The sequence below is a fragment of the Myzus persicae genome, unplaced genomic scaffold (genome assembly GCF_001856785.1).
Source record: "Myzus persicae strain clone G006 unplaced genomic scaffold, MPER_G0061.0, whole genome shotgun sequence".
In the NCBI taxonomy this organism is placed as follows: domain Eukaryota; kingdom Metazoa; phylum Arthropoda; class Insecta; order Hemiptera; family Aphididae; genus Myzus; species Myzus persicae.
The window spans coordinates 905,534-922,648 of record NW_019104266.1 but is presented as its reverse complement, the minus strand read 5'-3'; the positions used below and the strand labels follow the sequence as shown (position 1 = coordinate 922,648).

Sequence of the window (17,115 nt, the reverse complement as noted above, 5' to 3'; positions counted from 1 at the left end):
TGTATTTTATATATTGTACCATAGACATAATTTAGATCTATATTATGTCTGTTCATTGTACCTATTATATTTTAATTCTTTTATAATTTATAATATTTTATATTATAGATACTTTATAGGAATTTTATCACATTCACAAATCAGGATTCATGTAGTAATTAGTAGTATACAATATCACGATCACAATCACCAAACGACAAGTAAAGTGGGTTTTGGTTTTTGAGCATTATTTATTGGGTGTATACCCGCAACTTGCGCCCCCTATGATGCTCAACCTATTACCTAGACGGCTAGGCAAATGTTTCAAGCAGCTAGATGCGTTGATTCTGCCAAATCTAAAGAACCATGATTATTTGTGAAGATCATTTCAGTTTAATTTCTGTGGATCATGGTACCTATAAATAAGAATAACATTTTGCTTGTGCTCTTGTATTGTAGTATGTACATAAAATTTATTATTTTAGTTGGAATTAGATTTACAAAACCATACAACTTTTAAGTTTGTGGGAGCACCATCATTAATGAACAATGTCATGCCATACATTTTTCATTGTCCAGTAGACCTTATGCAAGTATCTACATCAAAGTGTTGACTATTAGACAAAAAAAGTATTTTATTGCAGTTCAAAACCATTTTTTATCAAAAAAGGTAAAATTTTTTAAAAAATAATCATTTTTATTACATTATTTGTTTAATTTTTTTTCATATTCTTAACCTAACTGATATTTAGTCATAAGAATATAAATCTGCATGATTACAATAACATAAATAAAAAGTTCTTAACAACAAAGTAACAAAAATAAAAAAATATTAAATAAATATTTTTATGTAATTTTAAAAAATCTACTAAACCTACCTTCCTACCTTTTAGTTTTAGTAAAATAAATCATGAGATTATTTTGATATTTTGAATTTTCCTATATTACTTTATTTTTTTATAGACATTGTGAGGAGCATTTAAACTGTTGCTCTAATCGATAAAAACATCTGTGAATTATATTGGTGTAATAAAAAATGTGCTGAAAAAGCATCCCCTAGTCTAATAGGTGTAAGAAAATACCATATTAAATGATAGGACTAGTAACTATAATTTGAACTAAAATGTATAAATGAAGAAAATTTAATGAATAATAATACTAACTTTCTTAGTATGCAATCAAACTTGTAGTTTAAACTGTTTAAAGTCTTAAGAATTATTTAGATAGAAAATTAGAATGAATTTAAAACATTCTTTTTTTTTGTAGTTAAAGTATGCAATAATGAGTTAGAAAAATCTTATAATAAACGTATATATTGTATTATTTTTGCCTAAAACGGTTACAGTTATAGCTGTTCCTCGTAATAACTGACATTGTCATGTTTATAACATTTATCATTGCCTAATCAATGCCATATCCACACTCTCTATATAAATAGATGTAAAGTTAACTTGAATATTATTATGTATAAATTAAATAGATTCTCAAAGCTTGGATTGATGTTTATTAATGTGGTCTTTCAAGATGACTTTGTTACTTGCATTTAACTTCATCTATGTGTACAATATGAATTACCTACCTATATGCAACATTAAAGATAAGTTATTACAATAGTTTTAAATCTAAATTGATATAATGAATATTTTTACATTCATCCATTTTAAATATAAGCATTGATGCTCTCTATAAAGAAAATGAGAAAAAACATACTTAAAAAATAAAAAAATTGTAAAATTACTCAATAGCTCCAAATCAAAATCTAATAATGTTATATGGTTCAACCGATTAGGAAAAATGAATAGTGAAAATATAAGTTACAAGGTCAATTGAATATATTTAACCAACCCTACTTACATTAATTTGACGATGATGTATGTTTTTGTTTTTATTTTTTGTTTCAATCTTCAACTTCAAGTGTGGTTTCTATTAGCAACTTGTATCTAGTTAGAACAATGGGTTATATTTAATGTAAAAATTGCTCAATACTTTTCAAAATAACTTACATCACAATAAATAATAAAATATACTTTTCAAAAATTAAAAATGTCTTTTATTGTAATTCAAAACTGAAGAACTGTCAAAACTTTTAATTTTCACCAAATATTTTTATTTGCATTCGAAAAGCAGGGTATAATTTTTAAAATATTTATAATAATATTTGACAGTTATTTGGGTTGATTTGATCAAACATAAAATTCAGGTAAATATTTACCAGTTAATAAAATGCCTGTGAAAACCGTATCAAAATCAGTGCACCCGTGTTTGAAGCCTTTCCCAGACAAACAGACCGATAGCAAAATGTATATGTGTGTATTTCATGTGATAGGTATTACATTTAATCGTGTTAGTTTAATAATCACAGCGTATATTATGCATTATATATTTTAATCGATGATATACAAGATAAATAAATGGAAAAACAATAAAAAAATAAGATTGGTTTTGAATTGCAAAAGTGTCAGTTATAGAATAATAGAAAATAGAAAATCAAAAAAAAAGTTAGAAAATCAAGGTTTTTCCAAATATAATCCAGCCTACTTTACGAGTCAAGTTTCCATGACAGAAAATATAATACTATAATAGAACAACCCAATATTGAAAATTATAACCAATCTAATAACCTTTTTTTTCTGTATCACGAATGGACACCATATTCTCTTTATGTATATAAAAAATTTTAAATTTTTGCTGCATATTAAATTTAATTACGAATTTCTTAAAATCAATTCTTCATGCACATCTAGAGAATGCTTCGAAATGCTGAAACCATTATTCAAAATTTCAAGCTTATACGTTTTGTCTTTTGAGAAGCAATGATTAGCTTTTATTTACTTACGATTTACATAGAATCATTTTTGTCGGTAAATTAAAATGTATAACAAGATTCCTCATAATTCTATCAACCATGGAAATTTAAAAATATCGAAAATACTTGGGCATAGTTATTGTGTCTGAAGTTCAAATTTTTACAATATTTGCTAAACATGAAAATTTCCTAATTATTTTGTAGTAAATAATTTATAACATTTTTAGTTTGAATAGAAAAGCTTTAAAATTAAATACAAGGTATTCAAAAGTTTTTCTTACAATAATTTTAACATCTCAAAAATATACAGGTACCAATGCACAATTTTTTCATACACATTTCTAGTAATAATTTTGACAAAATTGAATATTAAAATGAAAAATAATACTTAGAAGCTCTATTAAAAAATAAATATTAAAAAAAAGGGTTTCGTTATTGTCTTGTAATTCAAAAGTTGTATTCGTTAGGATTTGAAACTTTTCGCCATTATGTATTTTAGTATATTATTATTGACTATTCAATTTTCAAAATATTTGGAATAATTTGAAGCTATTTATACCATAATTCTAGCAATATAAAATATGTAGTAAAATATCCTTAAAAATATAGTCCGCCAGATCGTCTCCGCTCTGCGCTTAGCTTTGTTTTTCATATACTTTATCATTGAATTAAAATGTGATATGTCCATAACCCTAACCTTACCCGTTTTGTAAATTCTTAAAAGAATATAAAATTATTTTTATAGAATTCTTATTTCTTAAATAATTCAATAGTTTTTAGGGTGACTATGACGATTTTTGGGGGATAACTCTCCTCCTTCTATCCGATTACCACCAATGGTTCAGTATTCCTACTATTTTAATTAGGTATTAAATAATAACTAAAAAAGTAAACTGTTACTAATATATTGTAGGTACATTAGATTAGTGTTCAGTTTACATACACATATATTATATATAATACATATAGCAGGAAGAAAAATTAAATAAAAATTAACTTTTAAATCAAAAATTTCCCAAAATTTTACAAACACTTGAAGAAGTATGTATTTATTAAGTAACACTTAAAAAAAAAATTGAAAAATGGGTCGTCTCGTTAAGTAGTTTTACATCACAAATTAATGTGGATTTACTCTCAACTTTTTTTTCAAATTTCCACTTGCAACAATCTGTGAGGAACTTTCTATTCAATGTTCAAGCTTTTCGACCGAATGAAAATTGTTTTTGTTAATTAAAAAAAAGTGGTTAAGGGGGTACCGTTTTGCTATAAAATATGGTTAGTTTATGTATGTGTCATATTTGTCTAGATGTCATTGTAATGGATGTGTTATATTGAATTCAGTGACAAATCATTGCATTCGAAAAATAATTCTGAGATTTCTGACGTTATGTCATCCTAGCTAGCATACGTGTATAAATAATCAAATTTAATAGTTAAAAAAAAATTATAAATATCATAAATATCTCATTGATAGCTAAATAACTGGTGGATGGTGAACTTTTTTTTGATAGAGGTAGGAAAACTTTTTGAGAATCATTAAATAATAATAATACAAATAAATTAGAATTAAAATGTCTAATGTTAGGTATGAAAAGAAAAACTTTTATCAATTTCCAACCGAAAAATAATTTACAAATATTTGAAAACTTTCTCTTGGCTACAAATAAATCATAATCATTTACCGATGAAAATCCAATATTGTACAATTTTCAACCTGTTATAAAAAATTACTTTCTGGTAAACTTTTTTTTTATTGTCAAACATAGAAATGTTTGTAGAAATCTTGGAATACAATTTTTTATGTTAGCCATGGAAAGAAAAATTTGCTCGAATTTATAACTGAAAATTAATCTGGAAATTGTTGAGATTTTGATGAATTTTGTCAAAATTGAACTTTACATGATAGAAAAATAATCTTGCTTGTATATTCTTTATATTTTTGAACTTCCACTTAAAAAACTTATGGGGAACTTTGCAATAAATTGTCAAGCTTTTTTACTTAGTGAAAAGTTTTTAATAATAAGAAAATTTTTATAAATTCGAAAAACTTCTCAAAGCCATAAATAGCTCAAAAATATTTCGAAAATATTAGCATATATGGAAAACTTATATATATATAAATATTAAGTAAAAATTTCGTGCAAAGTTATTAGTTTAAGGCCTTAATGGTTACACGAAACAAATATAAAATCGATTTAGTCAAAACCTGGTTTTAAATTAAATTCACTTTTTTCTTAATTTTTACTTCGTTTTTCCCGACGCTTTCTAGAACTTCTAGGAATTTTCCATTTTGACCTCTCAAAAGAACAAACTACTTTTCTATTAGAAAAGTGTCTGATTTTGAGAATTATTGGAGCATTTTTACTATCCCAAGGCCCAAATGTTGATGACCGATAGAGAAAAAAAAATTTATTGTAATTCTAATACATTTATTCGCGTCGCTCAGAATCTAAAAGTATAGAGGTTTTATTATATACATTACATATTATAGTATAGTATAGGTATTTATTACTTTTTAAATGTTAGGTATGTAAAGATAATTAGCTATCAAATTTCAAAATGTTTCTTAATAAATAATAATCGATGTACATTTTAGATTAGCATGACTCTTGTTTGAGTACTATTATTACATACTTTTAGACTATAGTCTTTAGTGTATCACATATTTCGTTAGTTTCCTTTCCCATTAAAATATTCAATCTCTATAAATAAAAAAAAGCATAAATTATTCAAAATTTGATATACCATATGCATTAGAAAAGTATTCTGCATAGAAATCTAAAATTAAAATTCAAAGTGTTCATCAAAAATCTTGAAAATCACCATTTTAACAATTTATTTTAAAACATCAATTTTTTTAAAAAGATTTCGTCATAAAATTAAATAATTTATAACTATTTAAAAATGTAATCTATATAAAAACAACATTCATTTGACCAACATATACCTCCAAAATAATAAGTGATTTACTGATTTATTACGTTAAAAAAAATCAAACGTATATATTTATTACTTATTGGGTATTAATGTATGAATGAATCACAATTCGTTAATCAATAGATGATGTTTCATACAAATATATACGATATCGGATATGTGCTGATATGCCATTGCGATATAGGTACTTTTAGTATATTATGTATTTTAATATTTATATTCATATATGTTTTTATCCATACATACATAACTAATGTACGAAAATGCTTAAAGTTGACAATTTATCAAACAGTCTCTGGTGCATGTGCATAATGTGTATCTCATCATAACAATTTATGTGGTGGGTAGGTCTTAAGAACGACCAGCAAACAATTTCCTGGGCGCCACACAGACTGGTATCGACCTCCTCTTTAATATGATTGCCTACCCGACTGTATTTTTACAACCTCTGTCCTTGATATTTAGCTAAAAAGTTTTATGAAATAAATATTCTCCAATACCTAACGCTATCGAAACTAAAATAATTTGTGTATCAAAATTACTTTTTATTGCTCTTATAATACGCAAAATGTTTTAATATATATTTTAACGTCTCTGTTTTGTATAGAGTTTCGACATTAATCCATTGCCCTAGTCCTGCAGCTACATACTGAGTGGGCGGAAGCCTAGAAATGACGTCACCCTTCAACCCCCGCCCGACATCTCTGTTATTGATTTTCACCCTTGCTTTCTTTGGCCATGCACAGGCGCAACTTAAGGGGTATACACAAGTAGTCTACTGGTGGAGGCTGATGAGTTCGTGTCTGTAGGTCGAACATTTTCACCACTGATGTTGTGATATTTAAATTACAGGTAATTTATTATTCATGTACTCATACTTGTTTTAATTAAAATAGAAACCTTTTTATATTTTATATTTAATGTGTATCTATGTATTTTATAGTCTTATAGGGTAGGAGAAAAATCATTTAAATAACGTCACATCATAGGTACGATCATATAAGGCGTCAATCATGTCTTCTGTGAAAGTAGCCGTTCGAGTACGGCCTTATAACAATCGAGAAATATCTAGAGATTGTAAATGCATCATAGAAATGGCTGGTTACACTACATGTAAGTTTTGTTCTACAAAACATTCAAAATGTAAACATATAAAAAAAATTGGCCCCTCCCCATAAATATCTTGCAATAATTTCTATCATAGAAACGATTTGTTTTTATGTATTTATATATATAATTAAAAAATGTATATTACATTTCGATCATAAATTAAATTATTATCATTCTAACAATTAAAAAAATAAAACTAAATGAACTTTTTATTTAAACATTTATTACGCTTTTACAGTTAAAAGTTTTAATGTATTATTAAAAATATTTTCGTAAAATATTTCGTGGAGGGGGAGGCAGCAAACATTGCTTTGTTTAAATGTGCCTATTTATAAATAGATATCTACTGAGATTAATAATATAATAGTAGACTATTAATTTTAAATTTACCTCGTAAATTGTGGTATAGGACCTATACTATAGGTAGTATTTTTGTTGGCTATAAAATAACATAAAAAGTTGATTTTGTTCAAAATGAACTACATTAAAAAAAAAAATTTATTCGTATGTAATTGTCTATTTGTGTGTGCTTTAAAATGCAGTATGCACATTTATTTTTATGAGCTTAAGGTGTCCATTAATTTCAGACATAATTTTGGAAAAAAAGTTTCTATTTAGTACTAATTAATAAAGTATTTAAAACAAAACACCTAGACCATTCTTAGACCATTACATTTAGAATTTGTGTCCTCAAAAAGAATCTAAATAGTACAGCCATTGTGAATGTTGCAATGATGCAATTAATGTTTTTTGTACATTTTTAATTTTGCAGCTATAACGAATCCAAAACTTCCCCCTAATGTTAAGGATGCAACAAAAAGCTTTAATTTTGACTATTCTTACTGGTCTCAAAACGTAAGTAATAAACTTCATTTTTGTTGTTTACTTAATAAAATGCCATGTTTCTTTATTTTAGCCTTCAGATCCAAATTTTGCATCCCAGACTATGGTGTATAGAGATATTGGTGAAGAAATGTTGCAGCATGCTTTTGAAGGTATATTCATTACCATTTTACTTTTTAACCCTAACGTTTCTAATATTATTTCTTTTACTCACACATCGTTGTTTGTAATATTGTAGGTTACAATGTATGCATATTTGCATATGGTCAAACAGGAGCTGGAAAATCATACACTATGATGGGGCGGCAAGAAGAAGAAGGCCAAGAAGGCATAATACCATTGATTTGCAAAGATTTATTTCACAGGATTAGATCAACTACCAGTGATGAATTACAATATTCTGTTGAGGTTAAAAATACTTAATTAAAAAATTATTTATTTTATAATTATGTATCTAATATTTAACTGCAGGTTAGTTATATGGAAATATACTGTGAACGTGTCCGCGATCTATTAAATCCTAAAAATAAAGGTAATCTTCGAGTTCGTGAACATCCTTTATTAGGACCTTATGTAGAAGATTTATCAAAACTTGCTGTTACTACTTACCAAAATATCCATGATCTCATTGACGAAGGCAACAAAGCCAGGTAAACATTTTGATATGTTTAAAATCTTTAAAAGGTATACATTTATTTTTTCAAAGTACTAATTAATTTTAGTTTTGTCAACTATTTTTTTCATAAGTTTTTAAAAATAATTGTTTATGTTTTTTTTTTTTTTTATATCAGAACAGTTGCAGCAACAAATATGAATGAAACATCTAGTCGTTCTCATGCAGTTTTTACTATATTCTTTACTCAAAAACGGCTAGATGAAATGACTCAGCTAACTACTGAAAAAGTTAGTAAAATATCTTTAGTCGATTTAGCTGGTTCAGAAAGAGCAGATTCAACTGGTGCAAAAGGAACAAGACTTAAAGAAGGTGCAAATATTAACAAAAGTTTGACTACTCTAGGAAAAGTTATATCTGGATTAGCTGAAATGGTATGAATTCCAATTATGTGTATAATGAAATATCTTTTAGTGAATGTACAATAGTATAAATATAATAGTACAATAGTATAATCCTAATTATTTGTATTTTACAATAATTCTAGCAATTAAGGGAGTAGTTTATTTAAAAAAAAAATATCAACATGTAGTACCTACACAATAATTGAAATACAGTAGAACCTCATTAATCCGGAATAATTGGGGTTCTAGGTTGGCCGAATTATTGAAAGTCCGGATTAAACAAAATAACCAAGAATCGTAAATTATAAATTTAGAAAAATTGTATTGGATATTTTACCATACTTACAATACTTAAGTTTATCTAATACATATATCTAACAATATTAAACCTAGAAAATAGTACATCGTTGTATAATTGAACTCGTTTTCATGTTTATCTGAATCTACATCATGAACTAGCGTGATAAACGGCTGCCCAGATTAAGCAAAGTCTGGACTAATGAGGTTTTACTGTACATTTAAAAATATTGGGATTGTATTTTTTTTAATTTTCCAAAAATGATGTAAAAAATATTTCAAAGTACTTTTGGTATACTTTATTTTGAATATAACTAAAATAATGAATGTTATAATATATTATTATATTTTGTTTTTCATGCTTTTCATTTTTCAAACGGTTTATAGTCAGTAAGTATTTTTGTCGATGTTTATTTGACATTTATTATAATTTTCTATTTCATTAAATTAGGCTTCTAAAAAAAAGAAAAAAGGAGATTTTATTCCTTACCGTGATTCCGTTTTAACTTGGCTTTTGAGAGAGAATCTTGGGGGAAATTCTAAGACAGCAATGATTGCTGCTATTAGTCCTGCAGATATTAATTATGATGAAACATTATCTACTTTAAGGCAAGTTATGAATAATATTAACTTGTGATAATTATTATTGCTCTATGTTATTGTATTTTATTACAGGTATGCTGATCGTGCAAAACAAATAGTATGCAAAGCTATTGTTAATGAAGATGCTAATGCTAAACTTATCCGAGAACTCAAAGAAGAAATACAAAGACTTCGAGACTTATTAAAAGCTGAAGGAATCGTAGTACAAGAAGGTATATTATTTATAGTTGAAAAGTACCTATACAATTAAGTATTTATCTCAATTAGTTTGGTGACAGTGGTTTTTATTTTTATGAACATCAGGTGGTAAAATGGTTTATGGGAAACTAAAAGAAAACCGTAAGTAGGGGTCTCCTCTCATGCTTTCAGTGTCCTGTTTCTATAAAGCTAGCTTGGCTTTGACATATACTATAATACATAATTATAATTATACTTAAATTCTCTATAAACAACTAAAATAATAATTAATGCGCTTAGCTACCATTATCTGCATCATTCAAAATATATATTCAATTTTACATTTATAATAATTTTCAATTTATTTTTAGGAGATGACGGAGTAAAAATGCTTAAGGATGGTGATGAAAAACCTAATATTCCTTCATCTATGATTGCTGAAGAGGCTGTTGATCAACTTCAAGCGAGTGAAAAATTGATTGCTGGTATAAAAATATGTCTATTGCTCAATAATGTATTTAATTTAACTGTTATAATTAATTTGGTTTAAAAGAACTGAATGAAACATGGGAAGAAAAATTAAAACGTACAGAAGAAATAAGAATTCAAAGGGAAGCTGTATTTGCTGAAATGGGAGTAGCGGTTAAGGAAGATGGTGATACAGTTGGAGTTTTTTCTCCACAAAAGGTAAATATTTCAACGTTTGTGGTTGGCAGCCAATTAATATTGTTTGTCATTTGTTAAGACTCCACATTTAGTCAATCTAAATGAAGATCCATTTATGTCTGAATGCCTTATATACTACATCAAAGAGGGTGTAACACGTGTTGGATCTGCTGAATCTAAAATCACTCAAGATATTCGACTGTGTGGCTCATATATACAGCGTGAACATTGTCGGTTTGAGAATTCTAATGGTGTTGTTACTTTGATACCGATAAAAGGTGCCTTATGTTATGTAAATGGACGAGAGCTTACAGAACCTATTGTCTTGAAAACAGGTTCAAGGGTGATTCTTGGAAAAAATCATGTTTTCCGATTTAATCATCCAGAACAAGGTAAACTGATAATTATATCATTAATATGATAAAATAATTTGAATTAATTATGTTTAGTGAGAGAGCGCAGAGAAAATAAAAACAAGACAGAAGCAACGGCAGAAAATATTAAAGAAAGTAATAGAAATATTAATTTATAATTTAAAATTGTTGTTAATATTGAATACAACTATGTTTTAGTCACATCTAAACCAGAAAAGAGTTCTCCTGCTGAAACCCCAATAAGTAATGAGTATGTTGATTGGAACTTTGCACAAATTGAATTATTAGAAAAACAAGGAATAGACCTGAAACAAGATATGAAACTAAAGCTAAATGCTCTTGAGGAACAATTCAAAAAAGATAAAGAAACGGCAGATCAAATATTTGAAGAACAACGCAAAGTGAAAAAAAAAAATGTTTAAATAGTTAATAAATATTCTAATATTTTCATTCTTACTTGCAGAATTATGAGGCTAGAATAGATGCACTTCAGAAACAAGTTGAAGAACAAAGTATGACTATGTCAATGTACAGTTCTTATACTCCAGATGATTTTATTCAAGAAGAAGATATTTTTGGTATATAATATTGTTTATTGCTAATTTTCTAGCATTATAAATTGTTTTAAATTGGAATTTTAGTTAACCCATTGTTTGATGCTGAATGCAATTGGACTGACAAAGAATATCAGTTAGTTTTGACAACCTGTCGTAAATGGAAGTATCACCAATTTACATCCTTGCGAGATGATTTATGGGGAAATGCTGTCTTTTTAAAAGAAGCCAATGCTATATCAGTCGAATTAAAGAAAAAAGTATAACATTTTGACGAACATAATATATTTTAATTTATTTTAATTTATTTTATTAATTTAATTTTTCAGGTTCAATTTCAATTTACGTTGTTAACAGATACTTTGTATTCTCCATTACTTCTGGATTTCTTGTCCGATGATGATGATGTAGATAGACCATTCCCTCGTACATATGTTGCAATCGAAGTACTTGACACAAAAAATGGTGCTACCCATTATTGGACATTAGATAAATTAAAGTGAGTATTTGTGAGTTACTCACATTTATCAGGTTATCAGGTAGGGTGATTCTAACGCTTGTCTTTGTGTTAGAACGAGGTTGGATCTTATGCGCCAAATATATAATGGGGATATTGAAAGCCCCCAGAATTCACCTTGCGAGCTCAAGGATGATTTTTTCCAATGTCTGACTGCCTGCACCCCTAACAAGTCTTTCTCCTATTTGATACCCTCAAGGTTAGTGTTCCCTATATAAGTCCTATACATAATGTTTAAGTGGTTTGTCAGACATACTTATTTCGAGAATATTTTAGGCTAATTATCCCGTTATATTTTGTCAATTTTCCCATAAATATTTTAAGACATCAAAATTGTTGAGATATTGCTGCACTATTTACAATTTTTGTTTTTATTGATTTATATATCATTGTATTTTTTTTTAAATATATATTATGATATTTACAGACAAAGATTGGAGCTTATGAGAGAAATGTATCAAAATGAAGCTGAGATGTCGCCTACATCACCAGACTTTAATATAGAAGCAATTACAGGTGGAGATCCATTTTATGATAGATTTCCATGGTTTAGACTTATTGGCAGAGCGTTTATCTATTTAAGCAATCTTATGTATCCTGTACCCTTAATTCACAAAGTATCAATCGTTAATGAAAAAGGTGATGTCAAGGGTTACCTTCGTGTTGCTATACAAGCAGTTTCAGGTAGATTGATAACTGTATAATGATTCTTAATTACATTCAAATAATTATTTATGTATGTATTTATAGAAGACGAGACTTCTGATAATTCTTGTGGAGTAAGACAATTTGCAAAAATTTCTTTTAATGACAAAGATCTGTTAGGCCGGTTGTCTGGGAAAAAAAATACTGATATTATTGAAAGGATTGTCACAGGAAAAAGTAGCAACAAAGGAGATGGTACTAAATATAGTTTTTATATTGTCTGCTTGAAATTATAATTGTTAAGAAATAAATTTAGAAATTGAAGCGGATGGCGATAGTGGTCATGGAGATAGTTCTATGTCCTCTGATAACAAAGATGAAGAACTTCCAAGTCACCTGTTAATTAGTAAAGATTTTACATTTAGAGTTACCTTATTACAAGCTGTTGGTGTTCCCGACGAATATGCTGATATTTTTTGTCAATTCAAGTAATTTAATGTTTAAATATTTTATAAATGTTTTAATAATTGTCAAATATATGTTTTTATTTTTAGTTTCTTGCATAGACATGATGATGCATTTTCTACTGAACCTGTAAAAAATTGTGGTAAAGGCACACCTGTTGGATTTTATCATGTTCAAAATGTAAGTACACCTAGAAGTTATAAAATGTTCCATGAAATAAAATTTTATTTTTATCATAGATTACTGTTCCTGTTACAAAATCATTTATAGAATATATAAAGACACAGCCAATTGTATTTGAAGTATTTGGACATTATCAAAAACACCCACTTCACAATGATGCTAAACAAGATAGTACTTTGTATGATTTATTAAATATTTATATAAAATCAGAAATATTACTATAAAATAGAATATCTTATTGTTTTATCAATATTTTAGTGTTCGGCAGCCTCCAAGAAGAATGTTACCTCCATCAATACCCATTAGTTTACCAGTGCGTTCTCCAAAGTTTGGAGTATTGCCTTCATTGTGCACATCACATATACATGCCAAGTATGATTTACTGGTTTGGTTTGAAATATGTGAACTTGGTAAGCTACTTAATTAATTAATATATTGTTATAATAAAATATAATATATGTATTAGGTCCTGATGGGGATTATGTACCTTGTGTGGTTGATCATAGTGAAGAGCTACCATGTCGTGGACTGTTTATGCTACATCAAGGTTTACAGCGCCGTATACGTATTACAGTAGTACATGAAACTGCTCCAGAGTTACGTTGGAAAGAAATACGGGAACTTGTTGTGGGTCGTATTCGCAATATACCTCAATCAGAAGATGACGATACAGACAATTCAGTGCTCTCGCTTGGCCTATTTCCTGGAGAATACCTTGAAATACCTGGTGAAGATCGATGCATGTTTCGTTTTGAAGCAGCATGGGATAGTTCATTACATAATTCTGTACTTCTTAATAGAATATCAACTGGTGGAGAACACATCTTCATGACTATATCAGCTTATTTAGAGGCAATAATTGAAAAATTTAGTAAATTATGAAATTTTAAATAAATGTATCTAATAAATTACAGTTGGAAAACTGTGGATGTCCAGCAATAATTACCAAAGACTTAAGCATGGTTATCTATGGTAGAGATGCACGTACGGGACCTAGATCCTTGAAACATTTATTCAGTGGCAATTACAAAAACAGTGAAGCAAATCGGTTATCTGGCATTTACGAACTTGTGCTGAAAAGAGCTTCAGAAGCAGGTAGTCCAGGTAGTTTTCGTGACAAAAGAGAAATGCAGTAGAAACCACAAGAGTTGTTGGCTTGTAGATATTGTAGTTAAAGCTTATTCCATTTTAGAAATGTGTTATGGTAGATGTTGATTGTAATACTTTGTGCAGGTGTCCAAAGACGACAAAGACGTGTTTTGGATACAAGTTCGACATATGTCCGAGGTGAAGAAAATCTTGAAGGTTGGAAACCACGTGGTGACAGTTTAATATTTGACCATCAATGGGAACTGGAGAAACTTACCAGACTCGAAGAAGTAGGCCGTACAAGACACATGATTCTTCTTAGAGAACGCCTGGGTCTTGACAAAGTACCAATTACCAAATCTGAAAAGGTTTAAATCCATGCTTGTCCATGTTAGCTTATACTTAATATTCATTATAAATCATATGTATCATAGGAGGTATGTAACATAATAGCCAAAGCATCAAGTTCCACTAAAGATATAATGAGGCCGCCTAGTCCTGTGGCATTGCGCAATATTGACCCTAGTGTTTACGAACCTTGGCAGATGAATGAGAGAGAACGATTCTTGGCTACCAAATGTATCAAGCTTATTCAAGGAAGAATCCCATCCAAAGTATACTGACATATTATAATATTTTGAATTGATAAATAATATAAAGAAAATATAAATTAATTATTAATCTTATAAATTATCCTTCTTTAGGAAAATTTGTTACAATCTTACACCAATGTACTAACTCCTACTGAAGATAAAACAGATTCAAACATCAGTCATTCATCAAGTTGTGTTACCATTTCAAATCATGAGTATAATAACCAAATTATTATTATTAAATTAAAATGTATTTGTTATTACAAGCATTTTCTTAAAATTGTTAATTTTAGATTATTTTCTCCGGACCGTAGCCTTCAACGTGGTTCAAATATGAGTGACTCTATATACCTTAATCAAGATGTTATGATTTCTTCTCATTCATCAACATCTGAACCACAACTCGTGTTATATGTGCCAGAAGTTGAAGAGATAAGAATTAGTCCTGTAATTTCGAGAAAAGGTTATCTGAACATACTAGAACATAAAACTAATGGATGGAAGAAACGATGGGTGGTAAATCCTTTTTCTAATTATTGTTTACATTTGACCATAAAAGAACATATTTTAAAATTGAGAATTATTGATTAATGTTCACATTTTGTTATTAGATATTTTTCACGTGTATTAATTTTCAGACAGTTAGACGTCCATATGTGTTTATATTCAGAGATGAAAAAGATCCAGTAGAAAGGGCACTGATCAACTTAACTACAGCTCAAGTTGAATATTCTGAAGATCAATTAGCCATGGTCAAAGTACCAAATTCATTCAGGTAGCTATTTACATTCCAGTTCATTAAATATAAAATACTTTTATTTGAAAATACTGAAACTAAAAAAATATAGTATTAATTTAAAATGGGACCTAGGGTACAAACATTTACAAGTGCCAATTTATTAAGTTATTAACATCTAACATCTAGTAATAATAATATTACAATCATAAACTATTAGACAGAGTGTAGTGGTAGTTCCTACGGTGAACGTATAAGGTATGAGATTACTGTACAGAATATAAACCATGAACAGAAAAAAGAAATAAAAAAATTCTAATCTTTTCTAATGGTTATCAATTATACACCTACATGTATTATATTCTGGGCATTTCATTATTCAATTTTAATTTAAAAGACAAAAAAGGTACACATTGAAGTAGGTACATACATTGTATTTTTTTGTTTTAAAAAAAATGTTAACAAGAATATTTTATTTTACATTTAGTGTCGTTACCAAACATAGAGGCTATTTAATGCAAACATTATTAGACAAAGAAGTGTATGAATGGCTGTATGCCATAAACCCTCTTTTAGCCGGTCAAATTCGGTATGTTATTAGTAGGTATTGATAGTAGTTTTATACACAATATTATAATGTTGACTCAAATTTTTTTTAGGTCGAAAACATCGCGGCAAATAATGCCAAATGGACAAAATCAAAAGCCTGCATTTGTGTCCAACCCAATTGACACACATCAATAAATATCAAAAATTTATGCATACTTTTTTCTATACCTATGTGTATATTTGTTTGTGTATGTTCTAAAATGTTAAATTTAATCACATTTAAATATCAGCACTGTTGTTTTGCGATATACCATTTAGTAATGTGCCATTGAAATGTTGCGCTTTATTTTATTATGCTGCCAAAACACGTATGATTGCTTTAAAAAAGGTTTAATACATTTTAAATTTTAAAACAAAGGTTGTGAAATAGTCGATTCAATATTGTATAGTTATCGGTATTTCTTATCTCTTCTTTTGTATACCGATACAAACTATTACTTAAAAGTAAAAAGCATAAAAGATCAAATAATACTATTTTTATTATTTCTTCAATCATTATTGTGATATTTTGTTTTGTAATATTTGCTGTATACATAATGTTTTGTTTGTAATTAAATGCAAAATAAGTATATAAATTAATCCTTTGCTCTAGTCAAATATATATTATATTATTATTTATTATGTTCAAATGCATACAATTAAATTATTTATGAAATAAAGTTTGAAAAAATTACAAAGTTGTGTTGCTGAATCCTGTCTACAAGTATCTAAAATCTAAAGAACCTTAAATAATTCAACAGAAAATGTTTCTTTAGTTTACAGCAGGGGAAATAAAACCAACTATGCTTGTCTACTGTCTGGTATTCTGGTACCTATTTAATATTTAAAATACTAAAACGGAAATATTTGGCTCATCCCTAACTTAATATAATATAATGTAATAGTCAATTGTATAAAATCTCCTATAGTATAAAT

The 17,115-nt window shown here is 27.9% G+C and overlaps 1 protein-coding gene across 7 annotated transcripts; it reads left to right on the top strand.

Moving 5' to 3' along the window:
- The first annotated feature begins 2 nt into the window (after window positions 1-2).
- Window positions 3-16,708, top strand: LOC111040620 (kinesin-like protein unc-104). Of its 7 annotated transcripts, XM_022324568.1 has the most exons (37): window positions 3-391; window positions 465-649; window positions 6,330-6,574; window positions 6,666-6,835; window positions 7,605-7,687; window positions 7,749-7,827; window positions 7,914-8,083; window positions 8,147-8,325; window positions 8,467-8,722; window positions 9,377-9,379; window positions 9,441-9,598; window positions 9,665-9,804; window positions 9,896-9,931; window positions 10,141-10,254; window positions 10,323-10,456; window positions 10,515-10,827; window positions 10,885-10,944; window positions 11,008-11,210; window positions 11,273-11,387; window positions 11,451-11,623; window positions 11,693-11,862; window positions 11,936-12,079; window positions 12,308-12,564; window positions 12,631-12,780; window positions 12,842-13,013; window positions 13,080-13,170; window positions 13,230-13,351; window positions 13,432-13,583; window positions 13,640-14,025; window positions 14,088-14,277; window positions 14,407-14,630; window positions 14,697-14,876; window positions 14,967-15,070; window positions 15,149-15,371; window positions 15,494-15,630; window positions 16,079-16,180; window positions 16,251-16,708. In XM_022324568.1, the coding sequence occupies exons 4-37, from the start codon at window positions 6,736-6,738 to the stop codon at window positions 16,333-16,335; spliced, it is 5,205 nt and encodes a 1,734-aa protein (XP_022180260.1). In that variant the 5' UTR covers window positions 3-391; window positions 465-649; window positions 6,330-6,574; window positions 6,666-6,735; the 3' UTR covers window positions 16,336-16,708. The 7 variants fall into 7 exon arrangements, with proteins under 7 accessions (XP_022180260.1, XP_022180261.1, XP_022180262.1 ...); XM_022324569.1 differs by lacking the exon at window positions 9,896-9,931 and having other exon boundaries at window positions 4-391; window positions 16,251-16,707; XM_022324570.1 differs by lacking the exon at window positions 11,936-12,079 and having other exon boundaries at window positions 4-391; window positions 16,251-16,707.
- Window positions 16,709-17,115: the final 407 nt, after the last annotated feature.

Excerpts from the sequence above, each read along its gene's own strand:
- LOC111040620 (XM_022324568.1), top strand. The coding sequence starts at position 6,736 with ATGTCTTCTGTGAAAGTAGCCGTTCGAGTACGGCCTTATAACAATCGA. Across the intron at positions 13,014-13,079 it reads GATATTTTTTGTCAATTCAA|TTTCTTGCATAGACATGATG; the intron begins GTAATTTAATGT and ends TTTTATTTTTAG. Across the intron at positions 16,181-16,250 it reads CTTTTAGCCGGTCAAATTCG|GTCGAAAACATCGCGGCAAA; the intron begins GTATGTTATTAG and ends AATTTTTTTTAG.